The following is a 24,488-nucleotide window of genomic DNA, read 5'->3' as shown; positions in this document are numbered from 1 at the left end:
GCCCAGTGTAGAGAGCAGCAGATCTCATGACAGGTTTGAGCTGCACTGCCAGCAGCAGAGTCTGGAAGCTGGACTCACTGTGAAGGGTTCTTGGTTGGACTCCTCTGAGCAGATAGTGAGACAAGCACACTCAAGCAGACATAGACACACAGAAAGATGGATGGATGGATGGATGGATGGATGGATAGATGGATGGATAGATGGATGGATGGATGGCTGGATACATAAACCATGTAAATTCAAACAATCATGAAGACCTATTGCGCACGTATGCCAGGTGTGTCTAATTTTGACTGGCGTTTAAAATCGGATCAGATAGGAAGAGGTGACGAAGCTCTGTGGTGATTCTGCTAATGAGAACTGCAGCGTGTTGCACATCATTATGGGCATGGGTACGGCAAGGAGAGGAGAGGAGAGGAGCAGAGAGGAAAGGAGCCTCATTAGGGAGCCTCTTTTGGCTCCTGGAGAGCTCCTGCACCTCATCCAATCAGAGAACAGGGAGCGAGATCAATTAAAGGAGCGAATGAATTCACATTTTGGCATAGAATTTTTTTTTTTTTTTGCATTTGGAATCGCATGTTGTACAAAAACAGTGAGAGGTATAATTTTGTACACTGTGCCAAACTTGAACATTATTTTTGTGCCGTTTCAGATGTACCATTTTGAGCCTGGGCTTTGGTAGCCGAGAAATCAGGCATTCAGTGCAACCCATGTCTGCATGTGTCTGAACACGGGCACATTCATTTTTGCCGTGTTCTCTCTCCACGACATTCCCACTGTCTGATCACTCTCTCATTCATCTCTCTCGCTCACTCTCCCTTCTTCTCGCCTTTTTCGCTCACCATTCATTTCTCTCGCTCTCTCTCTCTCCTCTCTCCATGTGTCTTGCTTTCTTTATCCATCCCTTTCTCCCCTTCAGTCTCTGCTGTGTGTGTGTGTGACAGAGAAAGTCTTCTGTGGAGGTTGTGTGTGAATGTATTTGTGTGTTACAGTGAAAGGCTTCTGTGGAGGTTGTGTGTGTGTGTGTGTGTGTGTGTGTGTGTGTGTGTGTGTGTGTGTGTGTGTGTGTGTGTGTGTGTGGGAGCATTTCTCTACAGGCGGTGGGGTTGTTTTTGAGGTCAGCTCCACGCTGCCCCACTCCCCATGGGGGTACAGATTCTCATTTCACTTATTGGACAGAGAGAGAGAGAGAAAGAGATAGAGAGAGAGAGAGAGAGAGAGAGAGAGAGAAAGAGAGATGACAGCATGCATTACTCTACAGGGTGCTCTATGCACCTTCTCCCTCTCTTTTTTACTCATCCTTTTGGTTTGTGAATGTGGCTGTGATGTAGAATTCTGGCCACTGAGGGGCGCTGTGTATCTGCAACTAAATGCCTTGCAACCTTAGCTCAGGGGGACTCCGATTTGTTTGGGTTCTGGACAAAAAAGGAGGTTGGGAGGTAAAGTTGTGTGCAGTCTAGTTGACAATAATACCAGTGGAATCTGCTGTGTTTGTCACACTGACACTCCTGGCGATACCCTATTTGGTTGTATTTAGCCTTCCGCCGGAGAAATATACTATACAAGGGCTACTCTGTTATTGTCACAAATGTATAAATGGCTGAAGAGTGCTGGCGTGTAAAAGAGAGGATAGGCTATGTTCAACTTCCCCAGCCATTTATGAATAAATGAGGTGTTGGCCATGATCAACAATAGTTCAAGCATCTTGGTATAAACAATAAATACAATGATTTGCTCATGTTTCATTCATGCCATTTCAAAACTTCAGTTGCTGCTGTTGTAGCTCAGCCAACATTTATTGCATGTCAAGTGTTGTGAGGTTCCATTCAGTTGGAACTCTGGTATTTACTGCATCTGACTAGTCTGTGATTTTAAGATATCTGATATTCATTCTTGTCCCATTTCAGAATGGATGTCCAAGCCTCTCACACATTCAATTGCAAATTAATGAAATGCTCTCAAAAAAAATAAATAAAAATAAATAAATAAATATATATATATATATATATAAAAGTGTGTGTATGTGTGTGTGTGTGTGTGTGTGTGTGTGTGTGTGTGTGTGTGTGTGTGTGTGTATGTGTGTGTGTGTGTGTGTGTGCAAGAATAAAGGAAATGATTTAGAGAAAGTGAGCGAGAGGGAAGAAAACAGGAGGTTGAGCTAGAGGCAGGGAGAGAAAGAGCTTAAGAACTGTGAGGGCGCTGGGGCAGGCAGCAGCAGAGTGAGAGAGAGAGAGAGAGAGAGAGAGAGAGAGAGAGAGAGAGAGAGAGAGAGAGAGAGAGTCTATTTCTGTGAGTGCTGTATGTGTGTGTGTGTCTCTGTGTGTGTGTGTGTGTGTGTGTGTGTATGTGTCTATGTGTGAGTGTATGTCTGCGAGAAAGAAAGAGATGCAGAGTAAGAGACAGCCATCCTCATGGACTCTATTGTTGTCTCTCTCCCTTTGATGAAATATTCATTTAGCTTCAGATTTGCTAAAAATACTCATTCGTTGCAGGGCCCATTACTGCTTTGCTGACACAGAAAGGTGTTGTTCAAATCTACTTTAAATTATAGACTAGTATGATTCAGAGTTGTGTTAAAACACTCCATGGCAAAAACACTACTTTAGCTGAATTACAGTCTTTTATGTCCCCATGCACGTACTGCCTTGTTATACCAGCTTTAAACTCCCCTCCCTCGTAAAAGCTTTGCCACTTTTTTGAATCGACTGTGAGGCATATAAGATGAGGGCATTGCATCATCAGTCTGCATAAATGATGATCATGATTCAGTTTGGCCGACGAGATATTAGAGCCATGCTTGTATCTTAATTAATTTCAAACAGATAAGCAAAGCTATGTTATCCGAGGCAAACTGTCTATTGAACTGCATGATAAGAACCATTATGCAGTAGAAAATGGGGATTATGTCCTCCAGAAGAGGGAAGGAAATCATCTCAATCTCACTGATATCCAACAGTAGATCAAATAATGATTTAGATGATACTATTGCACAGATGTGTATTAGACTAGGTTTGGTTGGCTATCTTTGTTAGCCCAGTATTTGTGATTATTACACCTCTTTTGTAAGTGTATGCCTAATTAACATAGAAGCTGCTATTTACATTCAAATTAAACTCTGCGCTACACAAACAGGCCTCACAATTATATAGTTCTGATGATCTTGTCTCCTCCATAGTGCATGGGGCATTAGCATAAAGGACGCTTTCTCCTCCGCCGAGGTCTGCTAACAACTCAGGCTCAGACAGGCTCTGAAACACGTCGGCAAGCTTTTGTGTGCCATTGTTGTTGCCCTCCTCTGAGTTGCACATACACAGTGGATGGAGCATTGAAAAAAAAGAAGGGTGAAAATGTATAAGCAGGCAGAAGAATTTCAAAAATGGAGGGGTGAAAAAAAGGAACTAAATAAATAAATAAAAATAGAGAATTAAATAAATAAATGAGCCCCACACTGGCGCTGCCTCCCTCTCTCCCCACTCTCACCATCCACTGTTCTTTAGATGTGGCGTCGCCATGGCAACCTCAACTTGGTGACCTCGTTATTTCAACCTAATCCTGCGCTGAAATTATGGGCTGCCCTGCCCGTTTGCCTGCCTGGCCTGATAACGCCATCGCTGTGGAGGGAGATGGAGGGAGTATAGAAACAGAGGTATGGTTTACTGTCCTTCTCTCTCTCTCTCTCTCTCTCCCTCTCTCCATCCTCTCTGCAAACAGGAAAAATAGCAGTAATGCACCAGAACATATTTTGAAAATCTTGCACATATCACAAATCGATCGCAACAGTCCCAGTTAGGTTAGTCTTGCTGTCGTGCTTTCCCACAGTTTCTATATATTTAGTACGTGGTTGGAATTAAAGTAAAAATAAACATATATTATAGCTCTATATCTAAAGAAAATGTTTATTAAATAAAAAATGTTGAGTCATTCGCTCAAATGAGCTCTCCATCAGGCCAAAAGACAGACAGGAAGTAAGGGATTTGGAGAGCAAATGAGAGAGAGGGAGAGAAAGCGACAGCAAAAGAAAGAGAGATGCACAATTTCATGTCCAAAACCTAGCTGTCCTCATTTCTGCTTGGTTCTCTCTCGCTCATGAATTGGACTGCCGCTCATTTAAAACTCCATTTCCTCATGAGCAAAGCAGAAATAAGCACGGCAAGCACTGCATACAAAACAGCTCTCTTTGTGTTGGCTGACTATACTGAGCTGTGCTGATTGAATTCCTTCACTTTTTGTGACTGTTTGGGAGACATTCCTCCTTCCTCTCCAAAAGCCAAACAGGCGCTTTGAAACTAGACAGCCCAAAGCATTACTTATTCAATTCTGCCAGTGTTTTATAATTAGAGAATAACCTAACAAACTTCACATCAGGACCACAGTGCCATCTAGAGCTACTGAATCAAAAATATTTCAGTGCTTGTTCAATAAAAACTGGGGTTTCGTACCAGCACACACACACACACACATACACACCCAGCCACACCCACACAGAGAGAGAGAAAGAGAAAGAGAGAGAGAGAGAGACACACACACACATAAACAGGCCAACACACACGTAGAGAGATACGCATCACACCTTTTTAGATTTTTGACATGAGGTGTAGTAGTAACAGCTTCCATATGGGGTTACTTAAATGGCGATGCCATGTAATATTGAAGTCCATTGAAGTTGCATAGTAAGGGATTTCTTTGACCATCTATAGTTGCATATCATCTACCATGTGTACCTTAAATCTGTGTGTGTGTGTGTGTGTGTGTGTGTGTGTGTGTGTGTGCCAAAATATCTCATGTGTACATTGCTTAATCTCAATCACTTCCACATGTTGGACCAATGACCTCAACCACCCCACCCCACAGTCCTTGTTCAGCCAATGGCATTAAAGCATGAGGAGTCCCTCTAATCAGAGAACTTGTCCTCAGGCATTTGGAGTCCCCATGACCCACAGCAAGCAAACACACACACAGACACACACAATAATTGCATATATGTATGCACATACTGTCACAGGTATACTGTCATCACAGTGACGCTAACATTCAAGAGTCCACCCAAACACAGAGCAACTCAGAGGAATACAAACAGGCCCACACCCACTCACACACGTGCCACAAACCCAGGCCATGAGCGCAGGACCAACGTGCGCGCACACACACACACACACACAGATTTAAGGTACACATGGTAGATGATATGCAACTATAGATGGTCAAAAACACACACACACACACGTGCCACAAACCCAGGCCATGAGCACAGGACCAACACACACTCACACACACACACGTGCCACAAACCCAGGCCATGAGCACAGGGCCATAAATCATGTCGGACATCTCACTCTACCACGCATGCAGCATACTAAGAGGACCAGCACACACACACATGCGTTTAAGCCATGACCGTAGAACATCAGATTTTATGGAATGCTAGGGAGGTTTCTATGTTTTTATGGTTTCAATACATAACTCATCTGCTTATTGCGGATTTCCCCCTGATCACTGCCAAAATATCTCATGCAATCTCAACTACTTATGTAATTATTTGCCTCTATTTTGCTTGATTGCTGGACACACATGTATGTGTAAACCATGTATAAATGTGACCTGGCTTGCAATTAGCAAACCTGCTGCTTTCTGCCTGTTTTCATCAGGTGAACCGCCCCACGGGCTACTACATGTAAAAAGAACAACATTGCCCCCTTGTGGATAGTCAACATTATGATAAGACATTATGCCAATTAAAGGGCCTAGCTACTTTGTTTGTCAGGCATAGCATAGGTAAGACATTGTGGCCTTTATATATTAATAAAAGGGAAACTTCAGATGTTTAAAAAACACTAATAATGAATAACATCTTGATATTTCCTCAAAGTCGTTTTTGGAATGAACCACCCCAATTCATTCACATCCATTTCAGTGCAATTTCTCTGCATTATTCTCAGCCATTTTAAAGACTAGTACATTAGTACAACTGAACCATTCAATGAAATAATATAATATAATCCCAGGAAGAAAAGAAGAAATGAGACAGTTGCTGAGTGATGGCCATTTTATTTTGCTTGACAAATAAACAGGCATTTCACATAACTAAGCCAACAGCAGTAGACAACCAAACAGACAAAAACAGTGCACCTGGGGGGTATTCCAAGTACGTGTTTAACAAACATGGGCAAATTAACTCAGAGTAAGTGGTAAACCTCCTAATAGAAGAGCTGTATGGCTTCATTCTCCTAACAAAACAATGCCATATGCTCTTGTTGTAGGAAGATTTACCACTTACTCTAAATGAACTTACCCAGGTTTGTCAGTACTCTCTTTGAAAAGGCAAACATTGCTTACCAACAGTTACATAAAACAAATGATCAGAACAAACATGAAAAAAGGAAGTATACACAAAGTAATCAGTCTGGTGTCCCAAGTGCTATTTGTAGAAAGGTCATGTTGATCTGACTGTAAATTCCATTATTGGTGTTACACAGCCTTGTCTTACAGTAAAATCATGGTCCTAGCTTATGTCAAGGCAACACATGATGTATGACAGGTTTGTAAATGTTTGGTATTTAATCTGAAATAGGATTGAGTCTCACACAAGTCAGAACCTGTGGTAAACCACAGTGTGCCGTATTTAAGACTACAGTTCCATTGGTGACATTAGATCTTCCAAGCAGAGGAGGAGGAGATTGGGCAATACCAAGAGTGGCACAGAGGGGTAAACTACAGAGTGGTAAACTACAGGGGCCAGGTTACCGGACAGAGGCACAGAGGGGGATACTATGAAGCAAGGTTACTGGCTTACCCCAGGAACTTCGGGAGTAACCGCTGATCTCCAAAATAATACTTTACTGCATATATTGCTTCTGAAGTGACTTTTTTGGATAAGCCAGAAATCTCGTCTTGTAGTATACCCCTCCATAGTCCATAGACAAACAGAGACATATGTTCACAGACAGACACAGACACATAATCACAGAGGTTTGGCCTCTGTCTTGCCAGCCTCTGTGATGAGTTGCACCAGGCTACCCGAGGCTGGTCTGTCTTGTCCAGTGGTCCACTTATAGAATAACCTATATCACAACAAACAAGCTATGATGAGAAAAACACATGACATTCTACAGTCCTTGCAGCCAATACAGAGACTAAACCCAAAAAGAACAGTGTAACATCGCCATCTGGTGGCAGGCAGACTACAGCACATACGAAAATCTTGAGCGCATTCAAGTGAACACACTCCATGGTGCAACCATGCATGTCAGATTGACAGAACTTGCTGTTGCATCCACTTTGGGATATGCATAGGCATAGCAGGGCACATATGACCAACATTTTCTGCAACAGATAATAGTGGACACCCTGGGCTCACACAATATTTTCAGAGAACTTAAATCAGTAATGCCATAGGCTATTAAAGTGAAAATCAACACTACATAAAAATTGTGATGACTTGTGTAACAAGTACTGCAGAAGTAAGCTTAATTTAATAGTAAAATGACTTAAGCCTTCTTTAGTGGCATACAGAGTTCAAACCACAGCAGGTCCACTGCACCACAACCATATTGAAGTGGACTCACTCACACACACACACACACACACACACACACACACACACACGCACACGCACACGCACACGCACACGCACACGCACACGCACACGCACACGCACACACACACACACGCACACGCACACGCACACACACACACACACACACGCACACACGCACGCACACACGCACACGCACACACGCACACACACATACACACGCACACACACACACACACACACACTTACTCTGCTATGTATTCCAATGGTGTCCAGGCGCTGACATCTGCGTCAGGCATAAACTTCCTGTTCATTGGAGTATCCAAGGTAACTCTACAAGAGGTCCCAGGTCAAAATATAACCGTGTTAAGTTCTGCTGCACTACCAGATGTATAACGAATGAAAACTACAGGCAGCACAGTTTCTGATGAATTTCAATGACAGTGTGCTGGCCACCATCATTGAAACAATGTAATGAGCGTGTGGTTGTCACGGCTACTCACGGCAGGATAGCGACGGCAGCAGCGCCAGTAGGAAGACCACTGTTTGACCCCGCCAGACTCTGGCACACCTGGTGCACCGCAGCCTTTGCCATGCCGTAGCCAAGCATACCTGACAGAGGGAGAGGAGTTTCCGCACGTAATACGGTAATTTCCTCTGTATTAGCCGCATTGTGTATAAACCGCAGGACAGTGTTCTATGCTAGTTAAAAAAACAAAACCATATCAATACCATTTTAACTGCCCCTGTGTATTAACTTCATAGCTGAAGAAATGTTGCAAAATCAATATATAAACCTCGGCTAATAGTTATAGATATACCACCAGAGCAAGTGCTTTGTTTACCTTCCTCTGTATGTGCCCACATGTTTCAGTTTACACCCAGGCAAAAGCAAAAGAGAAATGTAAATGTCAATATAAATCAGATTTCTAGGCCAAGTAGACTTGCGTATACAAGGAATTTGGTCTCTGCATTTATCCCATCCGTGAATTAGTGAACACACAGAGCACACAGGGAACACACAGCAAGGTGAAGCACACACTAACCCGGAGCAGTGAGCTGCCTTGCTACAGCGGCGCTCGGGGAGCAGTGAGGGGTTAGGTGCCTTGCTCAAGGGCACTTCAGCCGTTCCTACTAGTCGGGATCGAACCGGCAACCCTTCAGTTCCAAGCCCGAAGCCCTACCCAGTAAGCCACAACTGCCCCCCAAAAAAAGAAAGTCTGCAGAAAGTCTGCTTCTCCAGTGTGCGTACTTTCTCATTCGTTTTTACCTTTAGTATACTTTGTCCTGCACCTGCCCTAAACATAGGTGGGATGTGTACGCACCCACTCTAACTTCAGTTTACACCCTGCCCATGCAAATCACATCCACACTTTAAGTAACCATCTTGGCAGCTTGAACTAAGTGATCATTATTTGCACTGAATTCTGTCCTCTAAAAATATGACGTGTGGAGTTACCTGGGGTTCCAGCCAGGGCAGCCTTCGCCCCAGCCAGCGTGAGCAGCCCCCCCTCTTTCAGATGCTTGGTTGCCAGGTGACTAGAGATGGTGGTTGTCCAGACACTCTGCTTCCACATCAGATCAGCATTCTTGTATAATACTATGATGACAGGGATGTGCAAAAATACATCATTATGTATTTTAAAATAAAATATTAAATACAATTTTTTGATTTTGAAAATTAGGGTATCAAAATAAACTACAAAATACAGTAGCCACGCCATGCATCAAAATACTGCATTTTTGTATTTTGAAAATATCTGTCAATATAATCTATTCCTTCATCAGTACACCGACACTGCTGACTGACTGAGAGCAACAGCTTTTCTCTGCCTACGAGACATGCCATAAATCAGCAGTCTAATAGCCTAAATACTCTATCAGAGATGTACTCAAAAAACACAACTGAACTTGTCAAGTGGTAACCACCGAACCTATTGAGAGCAGAGTACCATCTAAGTGCTAAATGGTGTTATATTGATGCCGGGAGACATAAATATGGGCAGGGCAGGGCAACCACATAACCGGTTCCATGTGTTCCGATTGGATGCTCATGTTAATTTACATACTGATTATTAAAGTTCTCAAGAAAAATAAGAGTAGGTTGGTGTGAGAGAGGGAGTGTACTGTTTGTGCGTGCGTGCGTCGTGCGTGCGTGCGTGCGTGCAACCTACGCGTGGTTCATCTCCCTGAATCTCAATATTCTGATCACAAGTCTGGGCAAATTCTGTATTTGAAATATGTGTTTTAAATACATGTATCATAAATACTGCCCATCCCTGAAATCCATGAATGTATGGATCCATCCATGAAATTTATGAAAGCTGACTATGTTAATCATACTATACTGATATGAAAGACACATGCATATTCGTCTAAATATTGATTGGCAGTCTTTCTTTCACTGTGTTAATTATTGTGGTCAAGGGGACAAAGGACATGTTGGTTTTAAATCAGCTGTCTCAAACCTTTGGCCTTTGCACTTCCACCAGCCCAGCCTCCAGCCACGCACAGGATCGCGTCCACCTTCTGCTCGCCCAGCAGCTCAGATACATCATTGGTCACCTAAAATGGTGGAGGAGTTAGTTAGATGTGGTTTGGTTATGCTGATAATTAATTACTCTGCTTGTTCAATCTTTTTACATAAATCTGAAAACAACCTGGGTAGCTTGTTCCGTGAAGGATTCGGTCGTGTTTACCACCACATTGGCGTCAGCTTGGTCATTGGCAGCAATGTCAACGCACGCTACCCACTTTACAGTCCACATTAAAAAGAGATGAGAATGGCAAACATGGATGAAATGAACAACAAATAAAAACAAAACAACATTATTAGGCCCATGGGAAATGAAAAATAGCCTATCCCTTGATCTGCTTCTCAAAATCGTGTATTGTTCAAAGCAACCTCTGACGGAAATATTTGAGGAATTCTACGGAAATAAAAACAAGATAATTATACATTCCATTGATTACAGTAGGCTATATGAAAGGGGGTGGGTGTCAATAGTTTGGAAGTTGTCATGCTTCACAACCAAAACGTCTATCTCTTAATGACAGACACAAATGACATGGTAGCCTAATTCCATACCCAGTTTTTGGACCTGAAGTACTCCACGCATTTGGAACCAAGCGCTCCTTTTCCTCCGTAAACTATGACTCTGTGCGCTTCAGCGGCTGCCATGGCTTGGCTCGACTACAGTTAGCCTACCTACGTACCTACCTACCTAGCTTTCTGGCTACACTACAATGAATCAGAGGTTCCGTTCAAACGTAATGTCCAACAGGGTGTCTGCATGTAAGGATGTAACTTGTGTAGCCTGCAAAACACACTATTTCTATTCACAAACATGTGTTACTGCTCTACTGTGGTCGCTGCTTCAGATGTCACTCGCTGTCACTACGGAAAGCGCGTGGGGACATTTCGTCAGAAACCAACAAGGAAGACCAATTCAATCGGAAATGACGATTTCCTCAGGTCAACCGAGAGCTTCAAACCATAGGTGCACAGGACGCTCACTTCGTGACTGCAACGCACTACGCAGAAAGATGCCTTTCAATTATATTTGATACATTCAGTATCGACAGTGTTAATTAGGTTGACATTGAATGGAACCAAAGATGAACACCTCGAGAAGAAGCGAAAGTGACTGGCAAGGACTGGTAAACGAAGTGAGTCATCATTTGGATTTGTGATGCTACTACCCCCTGGTTACATATAATTTTCGCTAACGCTTAAGCTAATTTCATGGAGAATGCCATTATTGTCAGCTTTTTCAGTTGCTTTATCAAAGCTGATGGGTTTGTTCAGGCAGGTGCACAGAATGTCTGTGGTAAAGCTAAAGGTCGATGTCTGAAGACAGGTAGCCCATTCTGTTGATGTGAAAGCGCAGCCAGTCAGACTCTACAGGAAAGTGGGCGGGTCGTTTGGAAAGATTAACGTTACAGACAGAGCTCAGTTTGCCTGAAAGGCAGCTGCTGTCATTGATGTCAGTCAGGATTAAAACTGCGCAAAACAAATTCAGGTCTCCTCAGTGGTGTTGTTGTGATGATTCAATGCATGCTGTGTATAGGGAAATATTGTACCTTGTACGGAATGTGAGAGAATACAACAATATAAAGGACCTTATCTTTGTGGAGCCACCCCCCTTTCATTTTCCTCCCATTGAAATACTTTCATCTCATCACTTCCTTGTTCCTGTCCTCAGTTCTTGGTATGCAAGCGTAAGCTGGAGAGCAAAAAGGAGGCGTTACTGATTTTATCTAAAGAGCTGGACACATGTCAGCAGGAAAGGGACCAGTACAAGCTGATGGCCAACCAGCTTCGAGAAAGGCACCAAGGCCTGAAGAAGAAATACCGTGAGCTCATAGTAAGTGTGACAACAGTAATAGTCTCCATGTGAACATAAGTGTGTGTCAGCAATGATAACACCGATAAAGTGTTCAGATCAGATGTATACCCAATCATCTGTCACATTTTGTAATCAGTTTATCTTCCCTTTCCTCCTAATAGGATGGTGACCCCACTCTGCCACCCGAGAAGCGAAATCAGGTGCAGAAACTATTTATTGATTCTTTGTTGAGTGTTTTATGGAAATGAGTAGGGACATATGCAGCCTGTCAATCAGGCCACTCGTGATAGTTTATTGTTGTCTCATTTCATCCTTTATCCAAAAAAAACTTACAGATACCAATTGCAGGGACCAGTCTCTCTGGAGCTGCCTTGCTCAAGGGCACAGCGGTCACAGATGGGAATTGAACCCATGACTTCTGTGGCTACTGCACGTTAGCCGAGCTCCTAAGCCACTACACTACTACCATCGCATCTGATTTTCGTTTCGTCACTCACCTTGATGTTGTTGTCCAGGTGAACCTGGCCCAGCTGCTGAGGGACTCCCGAGAGCGGAGTGGCAAACTCTCGGAGGAGGTGAAGGAGCTTCAGCAGCGGCTGGCCGAGGTGCAGGGCGACAACAAGGTACCCCCCCCCCCCCCCCCCCCCCATACACACACACACACACACATCCTCCCTATGTGCGTTATGATAGTATCAGAGTATGTTCAAAGGGAACAAAAGAGATGCCACACTTAAACTGAATGTCTGAACACTGAAATATTCAGCTAACTAGGTATTCCTATAGAAATAATAGTTCAGTAATCTAGATCACAGGCGCAGGGTCACAAAATGTTATTGTGGAGACAATTAATACAACTTGTTATGTGGCAGAAGTTGCAGTGAATTCCAGTGTACACAATGTGTGATGCGTTCTGGTGACTGAACACATCTCAGTGTGTTTAAATTAATGACGGGAGCTGTGTTTCTCTCCTCACAGCTGCTGAGAATGACCATTGCCAAACAGAGACTAGGGGATGAGGAGGTGGGAGCGCGCCATTTTCCAGCACATGAACGGGAGGACCTGGTTCAGCAGCTAGAGAAAGCTCGGGAACAGGTGTGTTAGGCTTCTGGCCATCTCATTTGGGATAATAAGATAAACAACTTTGCTGTCTAGTGTCACCAGATTCTGATATTCTGGCTTGTTCACGTTCACACAAAAAAACCACAAAGCTTATTCACGTTGTTGAATATGTCAGACGGACACAAATCTGCTCCTGTGCTGTGTTCTAACTGAGAGTCGTCTATTCAGAACGAGGAGTTGGAGCATAGTCTGAAGGCGGCCACAGATGAGCTGCAGGACGTTCGAGCTGAGAGGGATGTGTTCCAGGACAAGGCCCATCGTCTCAACCTGGAGATCAACCACATCCTGGGCAGCCACGAAGCACGCATCATTGATGTAGACGCTCTCTGTATGGAGAACAGGTAGAAGCTTACCTATTCTCTCTGAATAGACATTGATGGGCACGCTAAGCTAGGGCTACAACTAATGATTGCTTTCATAGTACCAGTAGATTTATCTATCAATTATTTTCTTGATTAATCGATTAGTTGTTTGATCCAGAAAATGGTGGACAAAATGGCAATCAGTGTTTCCCAAAGCCCAATATTATTTCCTCAAATGCCTTGTTTTGCCCACACGTTAAAGATATTTAGTTTACTCTCATAGAGGAGTAAGATAAAAAAAAAATTCAAGTTTAAGAAGCTGCAATCAGAAAATGTTTTCCTTAAAATAGTCGGCAGTTCATTTAATTGTTGCAGCCCTACTCCAAGCAATAACACTATGAATTATTTTAATTCCACCCAGATATTTACATGACCGCTTCAAGCAACTTCAAGATGAGGTGAACTTGCTCAAAAGTAATATCATGAAATATAAGGTAATCCAAGTGTTCTAAAATATTTTTAAATTAGTTTTGTTTTTGTTATATATGTAGAGAAAAATGTAGCCTGAACAGGGGTGCATTGCCATTGCCCATTCATTATAAGTATATAAGTAGTATGCCATTCAAGATGCTGTACAAATACTCCTGACTGTTTATATTTCAGAGTGCTTTAGAAAGCAGGAAGAACTGTAAAATGTACAGCAGAAACAACAGCAGTGCACTTACAGGAGTCCTTTCCGCCAAAGAAGGTAGTACAACTAAGACCATACATTTACATATTGTTCCACAAAATGTTATCGTTTTTAATTGGGTTGCTTACAGTAAGCTATGTGTAAATAACTCACCGACACACTGTTTTGTTTGCAGTGCAAGAGCTGCTGCTGTCTGAGGACAATGGCTGTAGCCTGCCGGTCACTCCCCAGTCCATTTCTGACCTGAAGTCTTTGGCCACAGCACTGCTCGAGACCATCCATGAGAAGAACATGGTCATCCAGCACCAGCGACAAACTAACAAGTGTGTGTCTACTCTGTGGGCACTCATTAGCATAATTAATGTTTACGTTTATGAAATTTAGCAGACACTTTTTGTCCAAAGCGACTTACAATAACATTAATAAACATTGCATCAGCACTGAAATTAACAGTTTATAGTTAAGTCAATGAGCCTAAAACAATACCAGTAATATTGATAGACTAAATAGAATTTAACTTGTAAATTCTATTTGGCTACTTGTACTTAAGGACAATGTGATTATTAGTTGTGTAGTTTCATGTTAAACACAGCAATTTACAGTGACAACAAAGGCAATAATCATCCTAAATTTGAATATGTATATTTTTGTGTGAAAGTTAATTAGAAGTGGCTAGTAGATGGATCGTCTACTAAAGCACTGAAACATGACTTCCCCTGTCTTTCTTATCAGAATCCTGGGAAACAGAGTGGCTGAACTGGAGAAGAAACTGAAGACTCTGGAGGTGTCTGGACTATGGAGCCTGCCAGGTATACAACTCTAAAAAAAAAAATCTCTTGTAGACCGTACCACGAATTGCTGTACCAACACTTCTATATTTTCCTGCTGTCGTAATTATACTTGGCTATCGTAAATCTCCTTGGACATCTGTTTCCTTTATTTAGTGACCTTTTTGTTGCTCTCGCCGTGCTGCTACTGGTTCCGATTGTGACAGCCCGACTGTGCTCTTCCTCATTACTCATTTATCTCTTTCTCTCCCTCTGCTGTCAAAAGGACTCACATACAACGTGTCGATAGGACTCGGGAGTATGTTTGCTCTTTACCATCTGTGCCTCATTCCCTCCCTCTAGTTTGTACATCTGAGACCCAGTGTCTTTGTGTAATAACTCACGCTTAGACTCTTTGTGTAATAACTCAGAATATATTTGCATGTTATTGTTTATGAGTGTGTCCTCATAGTGGTAGTAGTCCCCTGTGTGAATCACCTCACTCTTTGACTTTAAAAAACAATGACAACAGCACGAGTCATAACCATATTATACTTGCGTTGTATTAGTGTTGTCAATTGTGTGTACAACCTCTGTGAACCACTTTGATTTGTCGTGACAGGAGCCAGGGATGCCATTATACTGAGTGACCCTCAGCCTCTGCAATCCCCTACAGAGCAACCTGTTCTTATCGAGAGAGGGAGACCCTCCACAGGTCAGTGGGCAGTCCTGTCTGCCAATAAGATCCTGTTTTAAAGTTTCCATTTTTTAAACATCTCCTTGGTGCTAAAAACATATGCAGTGTTACTTCTAAAGTGATAGGAAAGTTGGTGTTATTTTAAGTTGTATGTGTTCCTTAAAGTCCCGTGTTCTTGGATATTGGGCCATGTACAGTATGCCATAAACTGTAACCCTGTAACTGCAGCCCTGCAGACACTGGGGATTTCCATTTTCTATTTTCATTTGCCTTGAATCTATTACTCAAAAGCAAACAAACTTGATTCAGAATGCATTAGAAGAGTACTGGTAAATTGAATAAAGCAGTTTGGTTCCACCATTTCAGAACCTTTTAGTGGTATCTTGTATTTCTCATTTGTGCTTACAGTTGTGCAGTTTTTTAGTGAAACACTCAAGTACCTTATAGAGATTTTATTTCCACTGCTAATGTTGTGCCCAGTACTACTTTTTTGCATGGCGTGGTGCACAGACTGCTTCAGGAATGCTGAAGGAAATGCATCCATTGGGGTCATTGCTTTTAACAGAGTGTCATGGCTTCATAACTATCCATTGCAACATCTCGAACTTGTCAACCTTTGATGGCTATTTTTAGACAAGACCGCAACTTTGGCAAGGACTACATTCTTAGCGTTATTGATGTATTTAGACAGAAGAATGCCCATATTCTGTTGGACCGTCTTTACCTTTAAATTACAGTTCAGATTTGCACATTTGTTTTGACAACCTTATTCAACGTCACAGCATTTATTTTTGTCCACAGTATTTATTTCTGTTGTTTTCACTGAGATTTTGAGAAAAGGAGTCAAGCCACCGTGTAAAGTCTTCTCTAGCACGTTCATAAAATAGGGTTATGGTCAAGACCACATCTATTTTTTTTCCATTGAATAATATATTTGCAAACTATTGTGTTAGGTGTATTAATCAGCTCACTCCTTAAAGGAATTATCCGGAGTAAAATGCACTTTAGATCAATTTACGGATGATTGGGAGTACATACGTTGAGTTGACATCCAAATCATGTCATTCGGATGTGTTTTGAGAAAGTTCGATGTTACCGTTTTTAGTCAAAACTCGTTAGCGTGGAAGTGAGAAGGGCATATTATTTCGCCGCTACAAAACGCTATTTTTATACCTCTTCTACAGTTCCAAACAACATTGCACTTACGTGGTAGTGAGTAGAGGGTCCCTAAAGCCAAACCGAAGTATCCCGAGGTCTTTATGTGGTCGGATAGAGAGTCCAGAATGAATTTCATCAAGCCAGTACCTTTCCGGAAATGTTGTCATCTTTGCTGCCATCTTTAGGGGAAAGTTCACAATTTCTTCGCCGTTTAAAAAAAAAAAAAAAAAACATAGTCCAGTCCATACAACTTCATTTCAATTTCAAAAGAAATACTGGACTATGTTTTTTTTTTTTTTTTTTTTTAAACGGCGACGAAATTGTGAATTTCCAGAGCACACTTGGCAATTGACGACCTACGGACTTTCCCCTAAAGATGGCAGCAAAGATGACAACATTTCCGGAAAGGTACTGGCTTGATGAAATTCATTCTGGACTCTCTATCCGACCACATAAAGACCTCGGGATACTTCGGTTTGGCTTTAGGGACCCTCTACTCACTACCACGTAAGTGTAATGTTGTTTGGAACTGTAGAAGAGGTATAAAAATAGCGTTTTGTAGCGGCGAAATAATATGCTCTTCTCACTTCCACGCTAAAGAGTTTTGACTAAAAACGGTAACATCGAACTTTCTTAAAACACATCCGAATGACATGATTTGGATGTCAACTCAACGTATGTACTCCCAATCATCCGTAAATTGATCTAAAGTGCATTTTACTCCGGATAATTCCTTTAACTTGAAAACACAGTTACAACAGGCCAGCTTAAAGGCCGTCGCACACCAATCCAAAATCCTGGTAGTTGGCTTTAAAATCTTGGTAGTTAGCTTCAAAATCCTGGTGGTTAGCTTTAAAATCCTGGTAGTTAGATATAAAATCCTGGTAGTTAGCTATACAATCATGGTAGTTTGCTTTTTTTCTTCTGCATGACTGGATCTAATAACAGTTTCACCTTTTTTTCTCTACCACCTACTGCTTTCTTCCACAACCGAAAGACCCAAAACTTATTATCAAACATATTTTCGATTAGAAATAGATTATGCAAGACTAGTATGTGACTAGTAAGACTGTGAGCAAGACTAGTGTGAAAATGTTAACCTAGCACTGCTTTGTTTACATTTGGTTTATCTGCACCCATATATACTGCCCACCGTCAACTAGCACGTAGGCAGCAGCAGCAACACAAGGCAACTCAGTGGTCAGTCGGCATCGTAGCTAGTGCTTAGAGCTTGAATGTGCAAATCTGCATCTTCACATTTGGTTTATCTGCATGCAGGTCTGCATTAGTGGTGGCCGTGTCTGAAAACGGCTCATCATGCTCCCTGAACCACTCTTTCACAAAACGAGATTGATTAATCTTGACATAGTCATCCTGAAATATGCCCATACCAGCCCATCAGGGTAGACAAAATGCACTGATGGATAACCTGGTCACTCAGTACGTTCAGATAGTCAGCTGACTTCCATTTGGCGCCATGTTGTTGAGCCTAGTTCTGACCAATTGAAGGAACCCTGGATGACTTGGCCGGGCACGCAGTGTAGTTGGCTTTCTAGCCAAATTATTATTGGGGAGGAGGAGACCAGCAATGTGGGGGTGTCCTTACTGCCTGGTATTTTAACTACCAAATGCTACCTATGCTATGTACTTAAATAATCTGTAATAAAATATCTTAAATATCTGTAGGTAATATTTCGTAATCTGTTACACTGTTGAACAGTGTTGTTACATTGGTCAAACAAAAGTGTGCTTCAGAAGTAATCACTGAAACCACTAGAAGTCAGTAAAGAAGAAAGGTCATACTATGATCCCTGGGCTTATGTAGCAAAGCCAATATAGCCTAATTTCTGATTCTTTTGCTGTGTCCTGATCTCACACTCCAAAACTGAACCATTGTACAATTTGTCAGACGATGTGCAATAGAGTTGTTTTTTTCTGCTCACAGAACCCCCAGAATAAGAATAATACTGTAATATCTGCTGTGGCCTCTTCTTTGTGTCTTTCAGATGTGCTGAGAGGTAGAGAGGAGCTTCCTGCAGGTGTGACCACACAGGGGGATGGCCCTGACGTGTGTATGGACACCGGCCAGAGTGGCCGACTGCTGGGCTCTCTCTGCGCCCGCGCCAACGGACACCTGCAGCTCAACGTGGAGGTCCTGCACAGCTGCACAGACGTGACCGACGGAGACTGCGGTGATGGCGAGTCACCGAGCGACCAGCTGGAGTGCGCGCAAGAGGCCGACGAGTGCGTGTTCAGCGACCTGTCTGAGGAGCCGGCGGTGGACGAGGCGGACGAGGCCTCGTCCCCTGGGGCAGTCCCCGCGCTCTGCAGCCCGCCGCAGCATCTTGTTTTGCCCCCATCCGTGTTCTCCAGATCCTCCGCCACAGAAACTGAATCGCAGTGTAAACAAACCGTGGACGCCGACCCACAGGACCGCTCTGCTGATGGGATGCCTATGCAAGACTGTTCCCCGACGCTGGAGTCCAGCGAGGACTCGCCCATGAAAACGGCTCCTGTTGAAGCAGATGGTGACAGTGCAGTTCAGACACTTCAGAAGAGACTCCTGGATGAACATGAGGACGCCAACGAGGAACTGGCAGCGCCTGAGCAGGAAGAGTTCATGTCTGAAAACAGTAGCGAAAAAGACTTGTGTACTGCGTAGTACACTGCATAGGGTACTGCGTAGGGGTGCATTTAAATGAAACACAGAGGTACCAGGAGAACGTTAGAGGGCAGAAGGTTTAGAAATGAGTATAACTAACAGAGATCATCAGCAGCATCAGTGGTTGTAATGGATGACTGAGCAAGGTTGACGAACACATTAAAAAACACAGCTGTCTCGCTCTGCCACCAACTTTTGCATGGTCCATTCTATTACTGAGCTTGTTCCGAACCTAAAGAGAGGTTTTGGTTGTCTGTTTTCTCTCTGATGCCAGTAGCGTGTGAATTGTGTCACCAGTTTTGCTATGGCATGCTTTTGAGCAGTTAGGACCAAAACTTTCCAGTGAAATTACAGCCAGTATCCTGAGTAGACTCTCCACAGAATGCTGAAATGCCGATTGGCAAGCAGAGTGTGTCTGGTTGAACGTTATGTATGGGGAGAGTTATGCTGCTGGGCATCTGCAGTAGATGCAGGTTATGTTTACATAATCTCAAAATGGGGCTGCTGATTTAATGGGGTGGAACATATGAGAAATACACACAAAAAGCACTACTGTAGTATGCCACTATGTATGAATGAGACTAGTAGCAGAAGACTAGAGCACTAAAACTGTTGATGATAATAGACCATGTTCCTTGGTGAAGGATCTGGTGCTGTTGATTGTATCAAAATGTGTCAGAAGTTTCAAATGGTTCACTAACAGAAATATATTGTCATATTTTAATGAACTCAAAGCATACTACTTGAGAATCAACCTACTGTAACTGAACTGTATCTGCTCGTAAAACAGTCTATGTTTGCTGCTCGCTTCAATACGAACCAAGTGATCATTGGTGTTGTAGACTATTTCAGAAGTTCAGCTACTTCAGCGTAATGTGTAGGTCATAGTAGTATATTTTGTGCATCCTCTCAGTGACTCTGAGACTCACAACATTCCTATGTACTTCTACACTGTATAAATGAAAACACTGGGTGCATACTACATATTCTTCAGTCTGATAGACTGAAGGGATAGTGAAAAAACATTGTTGATTTAGTGATATGCATGCCTGCATATAATCTACTGTCCAAAGTGAGCCATTCGGTCATTTGTGTTTTAAAAAAAAATAAATTATGTTTAAAAGCCTGGATGTTCATACTTCAAGTCATTTGTAACAAGTCAATTGAAATTGTGTCATTTTCATTATTTGGAATATACCACACTGGATTTAGCTGAGTTTTAAATCCCAAAATTCCCTCTAGATGATTGCACAGTCAAACCTGACTTTACACTGTAACATTTTGTTGTAACCAATTTCATTTCACGGCGCCAAAGAAAGAAGGAGGAGTCATGGTGACGCCATCACTACAGAGTGGTTTGATGTTTCTTTGGCCCAACCCAGTTTCAAGGAAGCTGCGCGAAATGCAAAATCGCGGCCTTTTAAGGCATTAATTTACGCATGCGTAGTAGTTACAGTTTTGTTTGAAGGAATTACAACCATAGAGGGTTGGACTGGCCAGTCCGGAAAGAACACTGCAACACCACACGAAATATTTGAATGTACTATTTTTCTTCGAGATATAGTCTATTTAATTCTTTAAGCATCGACCGTCTGATTGATGCATTTCTATCACGATGTTAGCGCATTACCCAAATGTGGAAAAATCCCAGCTGGTCAGCTATGTTGAAGATTACCTTGAATGTGTTGAGTCTCTCCCTTTGGACATACAGCGGAATGTTTCATTGCTTTGGGAAATCGACACAAAGTATCAAGGTATGTAACAACGAATGTTTGTGTTTCCTTTTGCCATAACGCATCGGTTCTGCTGCAATTATTTGGTCATTCGATCTTATATCCAACGTCTTTCGGTCAGATTGCATTATGTCAAACGATGAGCTGCTTTCCCTTGTCGTTTGCAAACTTATTTATTTAGCCATCGACGTCTCACAGTCGACTAAACAATGCAGTCGTGCTAAGACACCGAAAACAAGTTTGAATGTGTCGTCTTGTCGGGAACTGTCGAGTAACAGCGAAGACTAGCCCTTTTACAAATGTTGGGTATTTTCACTCTATATTCACGCCGGGTGATCAGCCATTTTGACTGAACTCGTCTTGTACCCCCAGCTCGGATAGCTTTCGAAGTAAATACTCGGGATTTTACTATAGGCGTACCTTGCCCTTCGTTTACCCAACCGACTGCAAAGCTAGTTCTTGGATTTGAGAAACTGTATGTTATGTTGGCCCACTTATGGCTGTATAAAGAAACCTTGTTTAGCCTACTGTAGAATATTACAGATATCAATATAACCTAGTGTTTTGAATTTGAACTTCTGCTAGCGCAGCGGTCACGAGAATAGTCCAGCCTTCGGCGCTCATCTTGTTTTGCGAATGCGCAGGCTTTCTGAAGAGCTGCTCGACGACCAGGACTCTCAGTCTGACTCTGACAAGGGAAGCATGCATTGCACCCGTATATATCACCGTTTGCTTCCTCATGACGTCAGCAGGCATAGAGAAAAGAAGGGTATGGCTGCGTCGTAGGAAGTTTGTAGTTTTTACGGATTCGGTTGTTGCCCGCATGCAAAATCTGTATGTTAAGGATTTTGCGGTCTGCTTCCTTAAATTGTTAGAAAAACACAGAGAGCTAGATTAAAATGGGTCTCAGTAGTGTCCATATATTTTTGAGCATTGCACATGCAACAGCTTCTTTGCCAGGTTGGTAAAGGACAACCGAAATGAGGGCTGACTAGTAACACTGGACATGCATAGCACATTTTGTTATTATTTTTAGCCTGCTGCTCGTTGTGGACCAGACTGTCAACGACACTGTCTTACCCTTGTTCCTTGCGCCCACAGTGTATAATAGAAAACGCAATAAGCAACTGCTGATAGTTTTTTTTTTTTTTGAAAGGCAGTGATTGTGGATAGGTGTGTTACTGAATCACATTTTGTTGGGACCCCTTTCATAGTAGTTATAGCAACACCCCCTTTAAGATACAAGCAACTTGTACTGTAAACAAGCGTCTTTTTCCTGCAAAAATAAATGTCTTTGTTCTGCCTCCTCTCCTTCTCTGTCCCCATCCCTACCTGTGTGCAGAGGTCCTGAATGAGGTGGACGATGTGTACGAGCGTTACAAGCGTGAGACAGATGCAGGTCAACGCAAGCGCCTTCAGCTCCAGCTGCAGCGAGCCCTCATCAGCAGCCAGGAGCTCGGGGACGAGAAGATCCATGTGGTGACCCAGATGCTGGAGCTGGTGGAGAACCGCTCACGCCAAATGGACTCTCACACACACTGCTTCACTGACCCAATCGAGGAGCGCTCCCCAGGCGAGAAGATCCGTCACGAGGCGGCTGGCAGTGGTGGTGGTGGTGGTGGAGGAGGAGGAGGAGGAGGAGGAGGTGGCAGCGCCGGCGGAGGTGGTGGCGGTGCGGTGGCGGCGGCATCATCGGCAGGCTCCTTGCCCGAGCGATCAGCTCGCAGGCCACGGCGCCAGCGCAACAGCGAGAGCCGCGACTCGTGCCACGGTGCCAACGGGGCGCTGGAGGACCCGGCTGAGGAGGTGCCCGCCCCGCCGCGGGAGAAGAAATCAAAGTCGGCCAAGAAGAAGAAGCGGTCCAAGGCCAAGCAGGAGCGTGAGGCCTCACCCGTGGAGTTCGCCATTGACCCCAACGAGCCCACCTACTGTCTGTGCGAGCAGGTGTCCTACGGCGAGATGATCGGCTGCGACAACGAGCAGTGCCCCATCGAGTGGTTCCATTTCACCTGTGTTGGACTCACCTACAAGCCCAAGGGCAAGTGGTATTGCCCCAAGTGCAGAGGCGACAACGAAAAGACCATGGACAAAAGCACTGACAAGCCTAAAAAAGATCGCCGGTCAAGGTAGTGCCTTCAGTGAAAGAGGTTTGTATGTTTAGCTGTGAGTGGGGTGGGGGATTCGAATGGGGTGAGTTACTTGATGTAACAGTATCGCAGTTCACACAATCACATTTGAAAGAGCACTGAAGTGGACTGCGCTGTCAAGCTATGGACCTATTGCAGAGAAGCTGAGACTTTACCTTTGAGGACTCAGCTGCTGTGTTTTGCCAAAGGTTTTCGAACAGGTGCTGACACAAAACACTTTGGGATGTATAGTGTAGCTGGCAAATCAGGTGACCTCCTTATTTAACCGTCAGAAGGACCAAGAGGAAACAGAAGCTAGAACTACTGCCACCAAGATTCTATTTCAGAGATTATGTGAGAGTATATCCCCCACCCCCCTCACTTAACTTGGCACAGATTTTTAGAATGCCCTAAGGTGTTCAGCATCACAAATGGGCCCCCTAACAGAAGGGAACCTACAGTGTTATGACGAGGGTTCAAGATTTGGCAAGCCTTTTTGGATTATGCACAAGGTTTAAGTAGAGATTTACACTAGGTTCTGGCTCTTAATGTCTTTTCATCTCATTTAGGAAGTGGAATACTTTTCACCCTCTCCATGTCTTCCAGACAATTCAGTTCCACTGTTACATATTTTGTGTGATTGTTTGTAAGAGATTTTTTTAAGCTTGGTGTATTTAATAAACCTGTGCTTGTATTGTCCCTAATGTCTGGTCTATATCTCCGTCACATGTACTTTGACCTACTCTGAAAATGCCCATTAGAACACCATGACATCCACAGAGTTGTATGTAAGATGTTGAAATAGATGAGATGTTGAGTTATACTGATCATCTTGTACTGAAGTCAGGGAAGAGATTTTTGATGAGTTACATGTCAAACAGGGAATCTGACTTATTTTCCAACTGTGTGTTACATTCTCAATTGGTGGGTGGTAGCTCAATTGGTAATGTAGTGGCTAATGAGCTGGACTAGCATGCAGTAACCTGAAAAGTTGTGGGTTTAATTCCTTGTACCCTTGAGCAAGGCACTTAACCCCAAATTTGCTCTGGTGACAATGGCCCATGTCATATAATTGACATGTGTAAGTTGCTTTGGATACAAGAGTCTGCTAAATGAATAAATGCTAAATGTAATTACATGGCTGTGCCCAAAAGTCCATAATGTTCAGTGTTTCTCCCTCTGAAAACACTGCCGTCATACCTCTTCAACTGAGTCCGCATGGGCTCCAGTGTAACTCTATCAGTGTTGATAGCAAGTGAGTCAGTGGTCAAGCCATGATTTTCTCCAAGATGTTCAGGTTCAGTTTTTATTTTCTGAAGGGAAAGGTGTTGTATTCTGCTTATGCCCCGT

The 24,488-nt window shown here is 43.1% G+C and overlaps 3 protein-coding genes across 3 annotated transcripts; 2 read left to right on the top strand and 1 right to left on the bottom strand.

The window, feature by feature from the left end:
• Positions 1-6,025: 6,025 nt before the first annotated feature.
• Positions 6,026-10,930, bottom strand: qdprb.1 (quinoid dihydropteridine reductase b, tandem duplicate 1). Its single transcript, XM_076294014.1, has 7 exons — positions 10,620-10,930; positions 10,192-10,284; positions 10,000-10,096; positions 8,991-9,131; positions 8,035-8,143; positions 7,781-7,864; positions 6,026-7,058 (listed from the first exon to the last, which is right to left on the bottom strand). Exons 1-7 carry the CDS (start codon positions 10,710-10,712, stop codon positions 6,959-6,961), a joined length of 717 nt encoding a protein of 238 aa, XP_076150129.1. The 5' UTR covers positions 10,713-10,930; the 3' UTR covers positions 6,026-6,958.
• Positions 10,931-11,017: 87 nt separating this feature from the next.
• ccdc149b (coiled-coil domain containing 149b) lies at positions 11,018-20,405 on the top strand. The gene is made up of 12 exons (XM_076294013.1): positions 11,018-11,200; positions 11,737-11,898; positions 12,042-12,080; positions 12,396-12,503; positions 12,859-12,975; positions 13,171-13,343; positions 13,726-13,798; positions 13,968-14,052; positions 14,171-14,318; positions 14,728-14,804; positions 15,385-15,477; positions 18,624-20,405. Exons 1-12 carry the CDS (start codon positions 11,138-11,140, stop codon positions 19,277-19,279), a joined length of 1,794 nt encoding a protein of 597 aa, XP_076150128.1. The 5' UTR covers positions 11,018-11,137; the 3' UTR covers positions 19,280-20,405.
• A 347-nt stretch (positions 20,406-20,752) lies between these two features.
• On the top strand, positions 20,753-23,837 carry ing2 (inhibitor of growth family, member 2). The gene is made up of 2 exons (XM_076294012.1): positions 20,753-21,033; positions 22,355-23,837. Exons 1-2 carry the CDS (start codon positions 20,895-20,897, stop codon positions 23,140-23,142), a joined length of 927 nt encoding a protein of 308 aa, XP_076150127.1. The 5' UTR covers positions 20,753-20,894; the 3' UTR covers positions 23,143-23,837.
• The last annotated feature ends 651 nt before the right edge of the window (positions 23,838-24,488 follow it).

The sequence above is a fragment of the Alosa pseudoharengus genome, unplaced genomic scaffold (genome assembly GCF_046254945.1).
Source record: "Alosa pseudoharengus isolate Yale_2024_CS ecotype anadromous, Long Island Sound unplaced genomic scaffold, YU_APseudo_1.1 YU_APseudo_1.1_scf_2, whole genome shotgun sequence".
NCBI classification, from domain to species: domain Eukaryota; kingdom Metazoa; phylum Chordata; class Actinopteri; order Clupeiformes; family Clupeidae; genus Alosa; species Alosa pseudoharengus.
Note: the sequence above shows the minus strand (reverse complement) of the source record. Positions and strands in the feature narration are given on the sequence as shown.